The 19,023-nt window shown below is 40.6% G+C and overlaps 1 protein-coding gene across 2 annotated transcripts in view; it reads right to left on the bottom strand.

The window, feature by feature from the left end:
* Nucleotides 1-19,023, bottom strand: part of COL4A6 (collagen type IV alpha 6 chain) — a 110,270-nt gene that overhangs the window by 11,195 nt on the left and 80,052 nt on the right. For both annotated transcript variants that reach the window (XM_030272304.4, XM_072929146.1), the window contains 19 exons: nucleotides 18,495-18,530; nucleotides 18,316-18,357; nucleotides 17,361-17,453; nucleotides 16,298-16,351; nucleotides 14,855-14,914; nucleotides 14,342-14,386; nucleotides 13,717-13,770; nucleotides 12,340-12,409; nucleotides 11,484-11,594; nucleotides 10,516-10,665; nucleotides 9,067-9,171; nucleotides 8,404-8,564; nucleotides 7,292-7,471; nucleotides 6,524-6,707; nucleotides 4,575-4,646; nucleotides 4,063-4,170; nucleotides 3,099-3,320; nucleotides 2,708-2,869; nucleotides 614-784 (listed from right to left, as the gene is read on the bottom strand). In XM_030272304.4, the coding sequence (XP_030128164.4) occupies nucleotides 614-784; nucleotides 2,708-2,869; nucleotides 3,099-3,320; nucleotides 4,063-4,170; nucleotides 4,575-4,646; nucleotides 6,524-6,707; nucleotides 7,292-7,471; nucleotides 8,404-8,564; nucleotides 9,067-9,171; nucleotides 10,516-10,665; nucleotides 11,484-11,594; nucleotides 12,340-12,409; nucleotides 13,717-13,770; nucleotides 14,342-14,386; nucleotides 14,855-14,914; nucleotides 16,298-16,351; nucleotides 17,361-17,453; nucleotides 18,316-18,357; nucleotides 18,495-18,530 (2,080 nt within the window). The remainder of the gene's footprint in view (nucleotides 1-613; nucleotides 785-2,707; nucleotides 2,870-3,098; nucleotides 3,321-4,062; nucleotides 4,171-4,574; nucleotides 4,647-6,523; nucleotides 6,708-7,291; nucleotides 7,472-8,403; nucleotides 8,565-9,066; nucleotides 9,172-10,515; nucleotides 10,666-11,483; nucleotides 11,595-12,339; nucleotides 12,410-13,716; nucleotides 13,771-14,341; nucleotides 14,387-14,854; nucleotides 14,915-16,297; nucleotides 16,352-17,360; nucleotides 17,454-18,315; nucleotides 18,358-18,494; nucleotides 18,531-19,023) is intronic.

A 19,023-nucleotide genomic window follows, 5' to 3' on the forward strand; every position in this document is an offset into this window, starting at 1 on the left:
TACACTGCACACCCACCCTGGGACAGGGAGAAGCTGTCTGGGTCTGGCCAATCACCCTAATCTGGGTACTTAAACAAGCACATGGCACAGCACTGTCACTTCTGTCACAGATCTCCACTCACAATAATTTCAACCAGCACTTCTCAGTTCACCTTTGAGAGCCTGGTCCTGCTTCCAGTGGAGATCAAACACAATCAATTTCCAAGAGAACAACATGCAGTTCCACAGCTCTATTGCTTTGTGTTAATTCTCCAGGTAACCAACTACTGTGTTGGTGCTTAAAGATCACACTGTTTGTAATTTTTTACTTCCCATTTGATTTGTGCTTGATTCTCTCCCTTCTTTCTATAAATTTCATTCACTGTTCATTTCTTAAATTGTCTTCTCTATTTTGATTTACATAATCTTTTGTCCACAAGGACCTAAGACCTTTAAGATAGATTGCCTTAGGAATATTATTGATAATTAAATCCATAATTTGTAATTTGGCAGCAAAACAAATGCATAACAACACTAGTTGGGGATTCATTCCCTTCCATCAAGTTGGGCCTAAAATCAGTATCAGCAAGGTTATTTTTCTGTGGCACAGCAATCTCAGGACTGAAACACCTACCTTTTGGCCCAGAGAAACCTGGGTGTCCATCCTGACCAAAAGGCCCAGGTGGCCCTAGCAATCCTCTTTCCCCAGGAGATCCTGGAGCACCATCAAGACCTGGGAAGCCTTTCATACCAGCAGGGCCTTGTGGTCCTACATCCCCAGCCACACCTTTGACTCCAGGAGGTCCTGAATCAATAGAAGAAAGAACTCAGTCGAGGATATTGCACATAACTAGGACAGTTTGTGGCAGCTTCCCAAGCTCTTTAAACACAGCATTGTTTTTAATGACAAATGGACCTTATGGCACATGCAGCCTACTAGATGGCATAAAGCTTAGAACTGCAAAAGCATTAGTCATCTAATAATAAAATAAGGAGGGTTACTGCCTACATCACTACACAACTGGCGAGAGTGAAACCCCTTATTTTGACCACCAGACACTGACCTGTAATGCACAGTCTTACCTTCATCATCAAGGCAGCCAAGACAGAATGGGGAGCATCATTAATGCCAGCTTCTGCTCCCTACCCCATGCTCTGGGTGAACCAGAGATCAATCAGCTAGACAAGCTTATTTTCATAAGTTCTTTTTTTCACCTTGGTAGTTGAGCTGTACTTCTCAAGAGCCAATTGTTCACTACAGGAACAAGCTCTCACAAAACCAATACCATATGCACTATTTTGCCTCTAAATGTTTCTAGCTGAAGCTTTGTAATGATTTTAAATTTTAAACAAAGGCTCAAACCATTGAAAACAGAATGCTCAGATCCAAAGTAATGAGGAGAAGGAAAACTCAGGTGGCTTCTGAAAAATTACATTTGCTGCAGTAGCAGTCAATATTCGAGCTCTGTTACACTCAGGGCTTTGTGCTACAGCCCAGCAGTTTTTTAAGCAGATGAAAGAGCTGCTTATTTAAGAAGACAAAGAAAACACACACACTTAAAATTCCTGCATATTAATGATTTTCTTATATGCTTGAGATTTTGCTACTGTCTGAGCATTCTCATTACAGTGGTTCTTTGCCTTCTGCTTTGATTAGCAATGATAAGGGGTATCACCTATGGTCAATGCAATTCTTGTAGCATTAAAAGCTGGGTTGTTAGTCCATGAGCTTTTATGCTACACTGCATTTTCTCACCTTGACAGCCTATGTGAAGAACCCATTACCAAACAGTGTGACATCAGAAATGGAGAGTTGATGATAAATGGAATAGAAACATGGTGAAGAAAAAAACAGACAAAATATGTAAACTGAAAGAACCAGGCTACTAAAGAAATTAATGATTCAGGGAGACAACAGCTGCAAAAAAAACTTAGTTATTTGGAGTTTGTCATCCTAGCAATGGGAGGTTTTTAAAAACAGTTGAAGAAAAGTCAAATATGGCATATAGACCCATAAATGTGAAACAATAGAGAGGCAGAAGGAATGTTAACATTAAAATTTTAAAAAATTCAAAACTCTATAATTTCATGTCAAGTGATGTTACTGCTTTCTTTCATTTGTTACCACTGTGCCTCAGCACTGTCATTCTATGTCAGAAGAGTACTTTTACATCCCAGACCATCATCTACCAATTCCCAGGTCTCCCTTTGCTTGATTCTCAAATCTTTCATATACTGTTATGAAACATTGTAGTCATTGCACTACACTCAAGTGGTGGGGATTTTTTTCCTCTGAAGCGAAGAAAAATAAACCTCTCTTCCGCCCCAGCAAAGAGAAAGACAGGGAAGACAAGTGCTCGTCCTGATAAAGTCAACTTTTCAATCTAAATAACATTTCAAGCAACCTCACATAATAGAAATGACTTGTCATGAAAAAGGGAAATGAAGATTAGTCAATGATACAGCCAACACGTAAGAGCAAAGATGTTAAAAACATCATGATATTTAAGTTGTTTTCGTCCATCTTTCTGCTGTATTTCCTACAGTATTGGGGTGACATTTCCCAGCAGGAATTGCCCAGCAGAGTCAACAGGCTCACATTCTGCACCGCTCCCCCTAACCTAACCAGGGGTAGGGGCTCACTTCAAGCAAATGCCAAACTTCTCCCACACTTCAACACCACAGAGCTCAGCTCAGCCTCTTGTCTTCATTTGAAAACACCACGTACCTGGTGCTCCTGCAAGGCCAGCTGACCCCAAGGGTCCTGGTTTTCCCTTAATGCCAAAAGGGCCCCCAGGGCCAGGAGGACCTCGCAATCCAGGGACACCTGAATATCCTGGATGACCCTGTTCACCTTTAACACCCAGGAGGCCTGGTCTTCCATCCAGCCCTGGAAACAGAGATAGGAGTTTAGGGAACAAATAAAGCAAAATTCATATTTTAAATTAAAAAGTGAGTTTTGATAAAAGCCTTTGATTTGCATTAGATTCTAACAGACAACCAGCAAACCACCATCTATGAGCAGAGGAGTTGCATCGTCTTAAAGTGATTGGAAAGAGGAAGGCTATTTGAAGAAAAACAGTTTGATATTCCCAGATACAAGCAATACCAGTGCTTACCTTTTGGTCCTGGAAATCCAATATCACCTGTAAGCCCTTTATCACCTGGAAGTCCAGGTCGGCCACGCTCTCCCACGGTTCCACTCTCAGCACCAAAGACATCTCCAAGAGCTCCTTTTATTCCAGCTAAGCCTGAAGGACCCATTTTCCCAGGCAAACCATCTGTTCCATCCAGTCCTGGAAGTCCTTGTGAGCCTTGTTCTCCTCGAGGTCCAGGGAAACCTTAAAGAGAAGATCCATAAGAGTCACTCAACAGAAAGACAGAATACTGCTTCCAATAGCATCTCAAATAAAAAATACATTTTAAAATTTTCCATTAAAGAAAAAGTTGCTTGAGAAGTGGCAAAATATTTCAGTACTGAATTAGAATCAATAATCGGTGATAGAAAGATGAAGTTGTTGAAAGGTTTAGGTTTTTTGGACCTTCTGTTTTTCAGGAAAATAATACTGTAGAAGTGTGTAGTTGCAGCTATATAAAGCATTCCAAGGTTGATTTCGCTAGATGGTAGGTTAAACAAGACCCCCAACCCTCATCACCTGTGCCTATTGCTCTTTCTTTACACAACCATCAGAAATTCCTGTGGCTAAAATGAGTCCAAGCACTGTGTATAGTGTGCCTTCACCAGAGTACCACAGGGCTTAAAATAAATGTTACACTAAATTTGTGGCTAACCTGGAACAAAGTACGTGACAATGGTCTCTGGAGAAACAAACTCTTGACTGTTCTCTTTTCTCCCAGTAGTGATGCAGTGTTACAGGCAGGTGATAAACATCCTGAATATTTCCTGTTTTCTCCCAAGCTGCAATCACTTGCTTGCATTTGCAAGGAGCACAGTGGAACACTCAGTGGAGCATTATGAAAGTATGAGGCAGAAGTGACCAAGAAGGTCAGATAACTCTTTTAATAAAAGTATTGTACACATTGATCAGACAATAAAAGTAACTCCAGCAACTTCCCTCTTACCAGGTTCCCCTTGCAAGCCTATTATTCCTGGAGATCCTGGCTGTCCTTTAGACCCATGTAATCCAGGTTGGCCTGGAATGCCAGAAAAGCCTTTGCTGCCTTTGGGACCTACGGGTAAAAATATATTAATTAATAATATCAACAAACAAATAGCAGAGGACAAAACCACAGCACAAGAAAACAGGATCAAATCTTTTCTGCAAAGCTGGTGCTGGATACACAATTTAAGCTAAATAAAGTCTCAAAGCTGTAGCTGTTCATGGGCTACATAAACACAGAAGCAGGAGGTTTGTGTTCGAGGCTACATGAAGACTAAAAAATGATGCAGTTAATATGATCCTCCATGGGATGTAAGCCTTGTCACTTTGGGAAAAAAAAAGGACATTGTTCTGCCAGTTAACCCTCTGGAATAAGTATTGCTTGGAGGAGGATTAATTGGGAGGTATTATGTTCTTTGACAATAAGTGCTGCTTGGCAGTCAATCAGTTCATTACATCACCTTGTGTCCCTACCTGGCAGTCCTGGAAAGCCGGGAGTCCCTGGGGGCCCGTATGCTCCAGGAACTATGCAGGGCAAGGTGATACCTACAACAAAGAAACACTGAGGTTGTACCCTGACTCTGCCAGTTTAAGCCAGTGATACTGTATTATTGCCTTTATCTTGATTTTCTTATTAGTTTGTAGTTCTGACTTGGGATCTCTCACTGGTTTGCTTTCAAACTAGTACAAAGTCACAGACTCTTAAAATGTTTTTCCTCATTTTCACAATAAGGCCTTTCAATCTGGAAAAATAAGGAATGATTAAAAATAAAGAATGATTATTTTTAATACCCATACACATTTCTCCAATATTAGATGCAAATTACTACATCAAAGGATGTTATATATTTTAATATATGTAAATTAGTTCCTAGTATGGGAGGAAAGGTGCACTCACAAATTTTCTTACATATCTCTACGGAGGTGCAAACTGAACTGGTTAATGACTTACTCCCTTTCCCACATATTTTGACTATAAATACTCTTCTACACAAAGGACTGTTCATTGTTACCAAAGCTTTCATGTAGGACTCATAATAAGTTGGCTTCTGATGTGTTCTGCAGAATAAATGGAGTTCACATCGTGCACAGAGCATTTTACTTTTACTTATCTCACAATGCAACTTTAATTTAGTGGATTCTGTAGGAGACAATTTAATGAAGAAATGCGTAAGCATTCACAACTAGGAATTAGTAAAGCATTTAGCATGTGACTTGAATTGGAAAAAGCTTATGCAGACTGTCCCTGGGGGACATTAATGCTACATCAATACAATGGACATCTCCTCCCATAACAACAAGGCAGCCTGACACTGGTGTGAGGTACTATCCCCATCCAGCACATCTGGCAACCTCCTGGTGCTGCCCTGGCCTTGCTCTCACCTCCCTCTGGGTCTGAGATTCCTCTGCCAACTCTTCTCACTGTGGTGGTCTTACCACCAAGGGTTTTGAGCTCAGAGCATCACTTTATCAGTCCAGAAATCTATGCCACTATATTATGCCTGCAAATACATTACTAGTTCTGCATTTTTGTCACAGACAGAATTGCAAACCTAGAAGCCCAAGTATACACAGCATGCAACATACACTGAAAATCAGCAGTGACAAAGAAAAAATACTGTTTACCTTAAGTTATATTTAAATGGCTGACATGGAATCAAGACACTGGGACCAGCTTTCTGCAGTCATTTTGTAATGAAAACATTTTCCATAAATGTTTAGACATGAATTTCCATGTAACTAAATTTGAGAATGAGCATAAAACATCATATATGAAGTATGATCAAACCCATATTTACTTACTTTATCACTTGTCATTATGGTATGCTTTAGGTGCACATAATGACACACCAACTGAGCCAAACTATATTACCTCAGGAAGCAAACAGAGCCCGGAGCTGGTTGCACAAGTCTTAACTGAACTCCCTACCTGATTGTCTTGACAACCTCTTATTCATCCACACCTGGTCATTCATACAATGTATTAGCATTTCTTCTTTTAAAAAAATCTGGGGCTTTTATTTCAATAAGAGTAATAGCTCTGAAAACTGAATCAGACACCTCAGATATCAGTGAATTCCTATTTTTATTAGGACAATGATTTAGGTGTTTTCAAAAACCTCATTTCATCACTCTTCCTAACTCCCTTGGGTATAAAATGGCTTTCCAACAACAGGGAGTAGGTCCATCTAATACTCTTAGTATTTCAGCACTGCTTGAGTATTTATTGCTTGTTATCTGTGTCCTCCTGAACATGAGAAATCTGTGACTGCTATGTGAGGCCTGGTGAGCTCACAAACGAGTTTCAATTAATTTAAAGAGCAGTCTTTAGCCTAATGCAATCTTCCGGCTTGGCCACAGGCACAGCAGTAAATTGAGTACCATTTGAATCACAGCTTTACCTTTTTTAAAGTAATACCTACCTGGAGGGCCTGGAAGGCCTGCTTGTCCTGGAAACCCATCCATTCCACTGTCACCTGGTGGTCCACAAACTCCACTAGGGCCTGGGTATCCAATGCCAGGAGAACCAGTTTCTCCTCGATGGCCCTTGGAGCCAGGTAATCCTGGCAGGCCTTTTTCACCTGGGAAACCCAGCCCACCATCACCCTGTGCACAGCAAAGACAATTACAGTTGAAAGTCAAAGGGAGGCAGAAAGATCCACCACTATAATGTTTTTAAGTGTGTAGGAGTTTGGTTGGTTCTGTGCAAGGTTCAGGTGAGCCTGAAAAGATATATAAAAACCACTGTAAATTATCCATCTTTATTTTAAAATGTAGCAAAACTTGGTGACTATTACACAGAATATTTAATGTTGTATTTGCCAAAATGCAAATACTACAGATTCTGAAAGACATTTACTTTCTCTTTAATTTATAAGATTCTGCTGTGATTTTTTTATTTCAAGGTGTTATTTTTTATTTCAAGATTTCACTCAGAATAATGTATTTTGTCTTTTAGAACTCAACATAGAACAGCATTATGGTCCACTGAAATTTATCTTTTAATAGAGGCATTAGGGATGCCAATTTTTAATCCTGACCAAGATAAATTTGTGTTAAGGGACTGTGAGCTTTTTATGTATTTGAAGATTTACCACAGGCCTAATCAGGACTAGTCTGCCAGACCTGGCTGTTTTCTCTGCTCCTTATTCCAGCTCAGAAGCACTGCTGCTAAGTTAATCTGAACTTACTGGAGGGCCTGGTGGGCCTGGCAAGCCTGGAAGTCCATCCCTGCCCGGAGTTCCTGGGATGCCTGAAGGTCCTCTGGGTGCTGTCGCACCACGGTCCCCACGAGCACCTTTGACTGTTGCATAGGATGGATCCCCTTTTTCTCCCTTAAGGCCTGGAGGTCCTTGCTGACCAGCTGAAGCCTACAGACCAATAGATAAAGAAAAGGAAACATACAAAGAAAAGGCTTTAATTCTTAAAAATGTCATACGAGGACAGGACACAATGATCAGAAAGAATCTCCAGGGGGTTTCCTATTGTATACATTAACCTGGGAGGGGAAAGAGGCTGGTTTGTTTTCAGCTGCTTCTACTGTCACTACATCTCCACAGTGGCAAGCCACTCCTTGGTAATAGGGACAGCAATCTGTTAACGTTACATTACTCATGATATAATGAGACCCAAGTAATGAAACTTCTTCCCTATTGCTTGGTGTGCTGCACTTACTGACACTGATAGAGATCCTCTGAAGACAAATGGCTAGTATCTTTATAGACTATGATTTTCAAAGGTAAATACTTGCAATGAGCAATGCTCAGCACTTTGGAAAATCCTATTTGTTATGGTCACTGTTTGATAAAAACCAGAGCTCAACTCTCATTGATGTATTTAGCATACAGCAGTTAGGAAGCAGACTCCATCTGTGGTGCACAGTTTTTATAGCTATGAGCAACGATGTGGAAAGATCTCCCTGACTGATTTTTCAGATCTTCTCTCCATGTACATGTACAACTGCTTCCCCAGCCAGCCCACACTTACGAAGAGCCCTGGGTCTAATCCATGTATGTCTACTTCTAAAAAGTCCTGGGATGAATAACTCTTACTGCTTTTCTCTTTACTGATGAATGTGTAATTCTTAGAATTTAGGAACCATTTGTTCTCCCATTTTTATAGCTGATAGTATCTCTACTTTCAGTTTCTTTACACAGATCAGTTTCTAAGTTGATATATTTTTTTAAATCCAAACAAATAGAAGCAATTATGAAAATAAAAAGTGTTCTTTCATTACATTCAAGACCAGCAATTGGACATGGCCACAATTCACAATAACCAAGACAAACTCTTCCTGCCTTACCGGAGGGCCACGCAGTCCTGGTGCTCCCACAGAGCCTGGGTCTCCACCAACGCCCTTGGCACCAGGTACACCAGGGCTTCCTGACAGACCTGGAGGGCCTGAGATGCCTTTTAGGCCAGCTCTTGTAACTCCTCCATCACAAGCACAATCACCTGCCTCTCCTGGAAAATAGTCAACACTCCAAGATGAGTTTCATTTGGATAAAGACCCTTTTCAGTTGCAAGAGCTCAAAAAGCACTATTTGATTCAATGAAGACAAAGCCATTCTCATATGATATGATTTTATGCCTCTTCTGCTCAGGTGATGTGAATGGCAAGCAAGTGGAGCTCAGGTTTTCTCCAGTTTATTTTCCATGCAATGCCATCACCAAATAACCTGCAAAAAGCAGTAAGATTTTATTTCTAAGTCTCATGGCTTTAAAGAATAACTTACTTAGGTCATTTTCTGTGTATGATTTGCCTGAGCAGAATAAGAAGAAGAAATAGGATTTTACTGACAGTGCTGGGCACAGCTCTGTCTAAATTGCAAAGGCTGTTGGCTCCTTCAACCCCTCCTGTGATTTGTCATAAAGACACAACTCATCCCTCAGGATATTAACCACATGTAAATATCTTTCAGCCCCATGACAGCTGAAAAGCTCTCTCAAAACAAGAGTCAGTTACCTTTGTAGCCTTTTGGACCCAAAGCTCCTGGCAGCCCTCTTTGCCCAGGCTCCCCTGGGGCTCCAGTCCTTCCACTCAGGATTATCACTGGCGAGAATGAAGGGCCTATATGCAGAAAGAAGGCAAGAAAAACCATGAGAAGGCTCATCTCCAGCCCATTACTGACTTACAAAATCAGTGATGCAACTGGCACCAGACAAAACTGCAACTGTGGACATAACACAAGGAGATCTTGGTTGGTACCACCCACAGTAGCTCTGCAGCTCTCTGCCGCATTTGCTTCTAGCTCTTCATACAGAAAAGCAAAAGTTCTCACAGTGTGGATCTAACAGAGTTTCATTCCTCTACTCTGCCACTGCACTTTTTCACAGATTTACCAGCTGACCAAAGAACTCACCAAACTGTGGACAGACAGTGTAAAGAATGGTAAATTACTTTCATTCAGTGGTTGCAGCTCAGGAAAGACTAAAGAGCAAAAGGGTTAAGGGGACTTTCCTGTCCCTCAGTTCATGACTGCAGGATTGTTGTCTACATCTCTTTATATGCTGATGGAATGAAACATACGTTGACTGAAACAGCAGCAGAAAGAGATCAAACATAATCTAAAACTACACTGTCTGCAAACCCTTCCCCTCTGTGACAACAGTAAGATGGAGTGCTGACCAGCACCGTCTGATGCTCCATGGAAACAAACTGCAGCCATCAGCTAAACACAGCCACAGGAGCTTCACAGACTCTGCAGAAAAGTGAGCCAGATTTGAGTAGCAAACAGTTATTGATGAGAGAACTCTTATTTCTTCTCCATAGGAAACCATTTTATCAGACCATGCTGGCTGGCTCCATCACTGGAGTGTCCCCTGTTCTGAAGGGTTGGCTCTCAAAAAAAAACCAGCTTATGGCAGAATGGTAAAACACAGTTCTGTAAACTCAACCCTGATCCTGTAAAACTCACTTTCTGAGGAAAATATAACGATGCCCAATAATTTAATCCAGACATCCATGCAAATCAACATGTAAAAATCCTATTTCCTTAGGTGTGAAAATGTCTCTTCAGACATCCTGTCTGACTCCTGGTACCCAAACTACCAGCTTACAAGACAGACATTTACCTCAGGTGTTCATAAGGATCATGGTCTATTCTTTACCTAAGCCAACAGGAAACTAGCCTAGACCTTCAAAGTCCTTGGTGTCATAAAATGTGTCTACACAACTTTGTGCTTCAGTCTCTCAAACTACCATGCTCAACAATAATTAGGTCTATTGTCTTATTTTATAGGAGTGTCAACTCATATATATGTTTGTGAGCTACAATCACAGTGAGGTGTCAGTCAAACATGTACAATTTACAGATGAATAATACTTGCTGGCAAAGAACTAAATATATAAATAATTATTTATCCTATTTCACTCTGAATGTAATACAAAAATAGATATAAAAATTCTACATACGTGGTGAACCAGGCAATCCTGGTGCCCCTGGTAGACCTGGTAAACCACTTCTGCCAGGAGGGCCTGGTATTCCAATTGTTGCTCTTCCTGGTTCTCCCACTTCACCCTTCACTCCTGGAATACCTGGAGACCCCCCAGGGCCCATTCCATCTAGACAACAATGACACAATGAACAGCTCTCCAGCAGCAAACACACTGAAGTATTTTTAATGTTAAGATAATTAGCTTTGTACCTTGAACTGTAATCATGTTAGGGCAGAACAATACATAATTTTACACCAAGGAAAAAGTACTAATTGGAGAGACCAGCTGGCTTCCATTTACACACTCCTTTGGTGATCTAAAAAACTTCACAGCACTGCACTCAAGTCCCTATGATCAATCAGACAATTTACTATGTAAGACTGAGGGGGGGTTTATTTTCTGATTTTCTTGGTAGTTCCTAGTCTCTGAATTATTGCAGGTTAGAATTTCCCAGATGACATTCAAGTGAAACAAAAACTTTTGAATGAGATCTTGGATGGGAAAAATAGGTTGCACACTCAGTGAATTTATTAAGCCAATCTGTTAGCTCTTCATAGCAAATATAAAAAGTCATTAAAAGATTTCAAAAATATTTATTATAATTTAAAAGGTAGGAAAAGTTCTTCCAACCAGCACATTCAAAATGGAAATCAAACCACAGCCTCCTGCGTACACTTCCACACCAAATATTCACACATGAAGAATTACCTGGGCTGTAATAATTGTGGCACTAATTCTGCTCCCACCCAAGTCAACACAATTGGCTTCCCTATGTGCCATCCCTGCCTCCTATTTCTCAGACAGCAGCCTGAAAAGCAGCCAGCTGAAGGAGCAGGGAAAGACTTGCTCTAATACCTTCACCATCCCCAGGCCACTACCCAGAAACTTCTCCACAAAACCCCCAGCAAACAGCCTGCCAAAAGCACTGGGAGCAGCTGCTTTACCTCTCTCCAGGCCTGGAAACCCTGGAGCCCCTGGAAGGCCTGGTAAACCAATGATCCCTTCATCTCCTGGAGGACCAGGTATTCCTGGGCTGCCAGGGTCACCCGGGGCACCTATTAGAGAAAGAGGAAAACAAGGAAGAAAATCTCATCAGAATTTCTGCTGAAATAGTGTTCAGTCAATTACTGTAGTGGCCACTCATCTCTCAGATAGCAAAGGCTGTCAAGCTGTGAGCAGGAAGTCTGTTAGTCAAAGTTAATAATATTGGGAAAAATTCCTCCTGAGCTGTTACAGAGGTTGTTTCAAACTTGACTACACATGAAGGAGAAAGAATAGGAGAGACCATGCAATGTCCCCTTACCTTTATGGCTTCAGAGACTGTTCTCATGCAGGCCTCAGTCAGCTGTGGCATTAATTAAGCTCACTTTTCTCAGTAATATTCTTACCTCATTGGACAACAAATAACAGCAGAATGACATTTAGAGCACCCTTTACCATGCAGCACCAGGAAGCCATTTTTCCTTGGTACAATGAAGACAGATTGAAGTGTGTCTACACAGCAGACACAGCACTTGCCCATGCTCATATACAGTCTGTCTGTCCCAGGCAAGACATTTCATTCTGCCTTGAGAAACATCATTCTGCAATGTGGGAATTAATGGCTTTCTTTAAATTCTAAGGTATAAACAAAGAACTAAATATATGTGTAGCCAAACAATACAGAAATAAAGAAAAAATAACAAGGGATGGAATAGACCCAATATATAAGGTGGGGAAAGTGTTAACACACGGTGAGAAAGAAAGTTGGATCAGAAAAAGTGCTTTTTATGAGTTCCAAAACAAAATGGAAATGTGTACCTGAAATGACTACACCTTCCCTGTCAATAATGACAGGAGGACCTGGGGGACCGATGTCACCTAATTCACCCTGTGGAGAAAACAGATTCGTACCACACTCAGATGGGTGATGGAGAGCAGGCTGCTTGCCAGGAAGCAGACTGGATATTATGGTACCAATGTCTGCAGCCGTTCACTGAGTAACCATCATTCTTTGTCTTGCTGAAGAATTAACTTTTTTCTGCTATTCATAATCATCTGCTGTCCTGACTTACATCGTTCCTGTCTGATGAAACTGATGGCTGCTTCAGATAAGATGGCTGCTACTGACCAGCTATCCTCTGAAGATCTCCAATTACCTCTGTAGGAAGCACTGACATGTATATACAATGTGTACCTGAAACCAGGTATGTCAGCACACTGACCGGTATCAGGTAGATAATATCTGTTCCCTCCTGTAATGAAAGCTGCTATGAGCTATCTCATTTTTAAAAGCTTTTATCACTGCAGCTATCTGTTGCCTTGCAATACTGAATTTCAATAATAGAAGCTTACAGAAAAACAGATTCCTTCACAAAATCATCCAGGTAGAACAAGCAAGTTGTGACAAACTGCAGTGTTGTTCCTTCTTCTCACTGACACTCTCAAAGAGTATCAGATCCTCTTTGAAATCACAAGCACAAAATTTGACTGTTATCCAAATTGCCACCATATTTATCATATAAACACCATGCAGTGAGCCAAGGCAGTGCACACTTGGCTGCTTCTTCCAGTAACACTTTTCTGTACAGAAACATCTAATACTACCTCTTCCATGTACTCTGCACAAAACATCCCTTCAGTACTTGCATCTTACAAGTCTGCAATCTTGGTGGCAGATCAGTGTTTCCACAGCAAACTACTACCTAATCATTTTCCACTCAGTGTCCAGCTGTCTGACTGCCCAAATTGTAAGATACACAGAAAATGTCTGCTATGCCCTATATTTAATACAAGAAATTGAACATGTTCTCAGGCTTGTCCATACTTGTTGATTGGTGATCCAAGACTTCAGATAACCTTGGCAACTGTCTTACCATTGACTTACTTCCATCTAATCTTGCCTCAACTGTGCAATAAATATGGCATTGGTGTGAGGATAAAGGAGACCAGAAAGGCTACACCTACAATTCTAAGTCATGAAGTTCAATGATTAACATTGAAAAATTATTAAAATACCCAAGCATTCATGGCTCAGCAATGACTCATTTTTGTGCTTAACAATAAAGAGAATGAGGAACTGAAACATACTGAAAATGACAGTGATATAGGGGAAAACAGGAGGTTTGATTGGAGCAATGATAGTTATTTATTCATATAAAATGCCTTTAAAAAAACAATGCTTTAGTGAGAAGTTACCTTCATGCCATCTGCTCCATCCAGTCCTGGATAGCCTGGAACACCTGGATGGCCCTGCAAAACCCCACAAGAGAACGATGATATGCAGTGAGACAGTAAGTGACATTATTTTTCAGCTGAGATATCTGCAGAGCATGGACTCAAATCACAAACCAAATTCTTTGTCCTACCAAACATTTGAAGAAGAATTAAAGAAAAAGAAAAATGATGGCATCGATTTCTCAGCACTCACAAAATATCAGAGCTACTTCAGGCCTCCTTGTGCTGTGAAGATGGTAAGAACTCATGAACAGGCTGAACGTGTGCAAATCAGGAGATAACCTAGGAGTTCTCACAGAACTGTAGAAATGCTTGCAAAATGAAACATTCTTTTCCTTGTCCCACACATTTTGACCCCACTGTTTTCCCTTCTAAAAAATTATTGACATCAAAATATTTAAAGTAACACTGGGAGATGCAGGATCTACTGATTTTGCACTTTCTACTTAGCTCAACTATTTCAATAAGGCTGGTATATTTATCCATCAGAGAATTTGAATCTACAATATGAGGAAGTCAGTAGATCTTAAGCAGTTAAAGGGCTTCTGTAACCCTTAGGAACAGTAAAAAATAGAATAAATTTCACCTTTCTCCCTGGAATTCCTTCAGATCCATCCAGTCCCAAAAGACCCTAGAACAGCAAAGACATTAACTTTTAGAGGCTCCATCTCAGCTTGATCAGGCTTCAAATATCTCAGCATCAAAGAATCAAAAGTTAAGAATTTCAAACGGAGAAGCTACCACTGCCTTTCTTATCTCTCAATTATTAACAATAACAATATAAAGAATTTAACAAAATAACTGATAAAAGCAGGCTTATCTTATTTAACCACTGTTTTTCTAATTGGCAGTTCAAGTTAAGGAAGTCATGGTGTCTCAACTTACTAGGAACTTAGGTGTTACTTTGTAATCACAAAACCAATAAAGTTTAGTGTGGTGAAGACTTTCTAGCAGACAGTTTATTCTGCACACACACAGAACAGACTATCTTGGTCTTCATGTTGCACAGGAGCACATCACTGCAGGGAATGAGTCTGTTGATGAAAGGCCCACTTCATGTGTTTGAGAAGGCATTTAAAGACCTGTTGAAGTTACCTACCCTGCCACCTGGTAAGCCAGGCACACCTTTTTCTCCTTTCTCTCCAACACCTCCAAAGCCCTGAGGAAAAATATCAATATTAAATCTCTGTGATCTGTTTGGAATTGAACAGCACATCCCTAAGTAAAGGGAACACAAACCTATTTATTTATAAAAACAGTACAATAGCAAGACAAAGAGAGCTGATTGTTTCTGCTGGGACTACTTTGTCCCAGAAAGAAAAGCTCCTATCAATCAGACTTGGCAGCATGTGCAGTACAGTACCTGCCTTATTCCCCAAGACTTCTATCCATGGCATATATTTCAGTAGCAACTGCAAGTGACCCCATGTTACAGACAGTAGAGACCTGCCAATGCTACTCTGTATTCTATTCTACATTGAGAAATTCCTTCAATTCTCATTTCTTAACAGCAGCAGCTCAAGGGAATGCTCAGGGCACGCTTTTCCTTCCAAAGCCCACGAATGACACAAAACCAGCATTTTCACACTCAACATATGGAAATGTTTGGTGGCTTTCCCAGTCAGCAAGGAGTATCAAATCCAGAGATAGAACACCAGGATTTAATTTCAGCAAGAGTTACAGTAGTTAAGCAATTTCCAGGCTTCAATCTTAAAATATCTTACGGTTGTGGTTAAGTTTGTACATATGTTCTATTTCACCAGCTTCAATGGGTCTCTTGTGATACATAAAGCTAAGATGGAACTCATCCAGAAAGGCTAATAACAAACTGTGCTTCATGTACAGGTTTTTCTTGCACATATTTCTCCTAAGAACATCTGTACACAGAAGAAACTGGCAAACAATTTATCTTATTAGTCAGAAGTTCCCAAAAATATTTATTCCCTAAACTTATTGTAACAACCTCTGTTTACAAAATGTTTTAAGCTGGGAAATAGCTCTCAGGAATTCAGGGGTAAATTGTTTTTCTTAATTCATACAGAGAAGATGCAACAACATGCTGAGCTGATGAGCACTAATATTAAACAGCCCATTTTAACCAGGTGTATATGGATAGAAAGAAAGATCTGCATGTGCTTTACAGCCTTAAAGTAAAATAACAAAATATATGTGTAGATATAATAAAAAAATTAGGGAAAAAACTAGGATTTTAGAAATGCCTGTGGGACAAGGAACACTGCCATCAAGTGGCCATGCCACAGGTAGAGCTCCAAGCAAGTCTGCAAACAGCAGGCTGCAGGTACTGAAATCTGGGCAGCTTTGCAAGTCTGTAGTAGGACAGCATTTTATTCTTTGTATCTCCAGGACAAAAAACTACCAGATTACAGTTAAACTCTTCAAAAAGCCTTGTGAATACTTTTATCAGATTTTCCAAGTTCTCTGGTGCCTAGAAACTCCTGTAGAGGCCTTGTGAGCTATTCAGAGGTTGCTGAACCATCTAACCCCTATTGGGCACGTGTTAAAAACACTCCTCTGTCCTTACCGGGATGCCAGGCAATCCTTGGTCTCCAGGGAATCCTTGAGGACCTGGCTCACCCTGGCAAGGGGAAAGAGACAAACACAATAAATCACTGTGCCTGTGAAAGCAAGACCTTCCCTCTCTACCCGCCGTGCTCCTGACACCCAAAGCAAAGCTTTGTCCTTTGTTTGCCAGCGAGTGCCCTGGGTCTGTGCCACCATGTGCTGCATCAGAGGCTCTCAGCACAGAGCTGCTGCTTCCTCTGGCACTGCCTGGGCACTGCTGCTCTGCTGTCCACAGCTGTACAAGCCAAACCAGGGCATGTCATGTCATGAGCTGGGAAACTGCAACATGCACAGTGCCTCATGAAAGCAGCCAAACAGCACATGATGAGAAAGCAATGTTTTCACAACCCTGCTTACAACCTCCAGAGTGAGCCCAAAGGAATGGGGTTTGTCTGAGCCTCACCTCACACTAATGTAAATTGACCAAGTACAACAATCTCCCTCATAACTTTACACAGGGGCTCAGGCAAGCTCAGACTGGGCTCCTAAACCAGCCTGTATAAGTCCCAGATTAACCCAGTATGCCTAGACTTCATGTGTCTAGAGAATCTTCAACTCAATCTTTAACTCAAACCACACAGCTTTCATAAAAACACTGATGACCTAAATTCACATCTCAGTAATAACAATGCAAAGGTGAAAAATCTGATTATTTCAGAGTAGTGTACACTAAGGCAAAAGAGCTAGAGCTTCCATTTATTTTTCTAAATTGATTTTTTTGCTTCAGCTGACACGATTTCACAGGTTTAACAAAAAACAAACTACAGTTCACTTATTTTTAAGTTTAATGACAAAAACCTTTACATAGCTTCCAGATGTCTTCTAAGTGTTGTGTATTCTCTAGTGGTCCACAATGGTCTGAGCTATGAATATTTTTATTCAATAACCATTTGACAGAACAAACTGGTACAGAAAATTATTTTGATTTGGAAATATAGCAGCTCTCACTGTTCAGTAATTTTGTTGATTCTTGAATGAAAGAGCAGGGAGAGGGAGAGGGTTTGTAAACTTAATTTACAGACCTTTTCTCCTTGCTTCCCCTTTGGAAATCCCATGAATTCCAGTATTCCAGTGGATGGTGGGGGACCTGGAGGCCCAGGCAGCCCCACATCGCCCTGTAGACAAAAGAGGAAGATATTAACTTAGCAGACCATGTTTGATTTTCTGTGGAAATGGCCTACAAATCAGAAGAAAAACCACTTCAATTATACCTCATGTATATAAATCTGTGTGCCTGAATGCTGGCATGGGACTTTGGTCATGGGAATCAAAAGATCAGATGGAAAATCAGGATGAACAAAATGCATCTGTTTCCAAAGCCTTGTGGATATAAAACATGACAAGGGAAAAAAAAAAAAAAAAAAGGCTCAGCTATTGAACCAATATGAAAACATTGCAGAAAAACTTTGGGGAGCAATATGAAAAAAAAAGAAGAGATGGAACAATTGGAATTGTGGAAGGCAGAGAACCAATTTTAACATCAGGAGAATCAAGTCCCAGATTGAGACCAGAAGCCCCATTTTGCCTATGTAAATTCTGACACAGACTGCAAGAACCCAGGTAGGACAGTGAGACTATAAATTACACACCAGTTGACTCGAATAATGTAATGAAAGCCAGGAAGAATGAAGTTGTTGGAATAACTCAATACAAGGTGATGGTGCAAAGAAACTGAGAAATGGAGATTCAAAAGATATCTAACGATCTCAGGTCTTGATAACCACAAAAATACTGCACTGACTTGAGATTTCCCCTTCTTCTTCAACCAGAAAAGGCTCCCATCCTTTTTAGTGTACCAACAGATAAGGAAGCAACAAGATTCTTTAGTATTTGAACTGCCAATCCGTCCAAGAGAAGAAGAGAAAAAGGAAAAGAAAAAAAATGCTAGAATCTAGCCACTTTCTAGAGGACCAAGCTGTGATGGAACTCTGAAATAGCATTTCCTGCTCTTTCCATAATAAAACAAGTTTTACTTACCTTTTCTCCTTTCTCTCCTTGAAAGCCTAATCCCATGTTACCCTAGGAGAGAAAAAAACCCATGGATGAATGAATAATAAAATAACAGCAACAACACCACTCCTTATTATCTAAGCCCACAGCACTGTTAAACCCCAAAAATTAGGTGTAAAAAGAAAACAGGAAAGGTAGCTACTTACTTTTGGACCTGGTGGCCCAGGGGGACCCACTGGACCCTAAATGTAAATAAGATCAAGATATTATTCCTTTTGACTTAATTAGGAGCAAACAATTGAAGCAATGCTGGGATCTGCAGTGGTACCTGAAGTTTCTTGCCTCCAAAGCAAAAACAACACACATGCTATTCAAGTCTTCACATCTCTAATAGCACAGCTCTTTGGCAATGTTGTTAATTAAGAGAAAACTTCAACTTAAACCAAACAAAAATGTAGTTTGGTTTTACCTTTGCCCAATAGAAATTCTCTTGTAGGATCTCGAAAAAGCAACTCTAGCACATCTCATGGCAACAAGGGCTCCAAGAGATCAGCTGTCAGAGGCTGTCAGAGATCAGCCTATTCTCCCTGGCCCTGGGATGAAGCAGTGCTCAGAACAGTGTAACAAGGGTTGGTGTTTGCAGAGAGCACTGCAGAGCTCTGCTGGAGCCCTTGTTTGCTGCTCTGGATGCTCAGAGAGGTGCCTTTGCTCTTGTGATGAGATCAAACTGACCCA

This window comes from Taeniopygia guttata, chromosome 4A (genome assembly GCF_048771995.1).
Source record: "Taeniopygia guttata chromosome 4A, bTaeGut7.mat, whole genome shotgun sequence".
NCBI lineage: Eukaryota > Metazoa > Chordata > Aves > Passeriformes > Estrildidae > Taeniopygia > Taeniopygia guttata.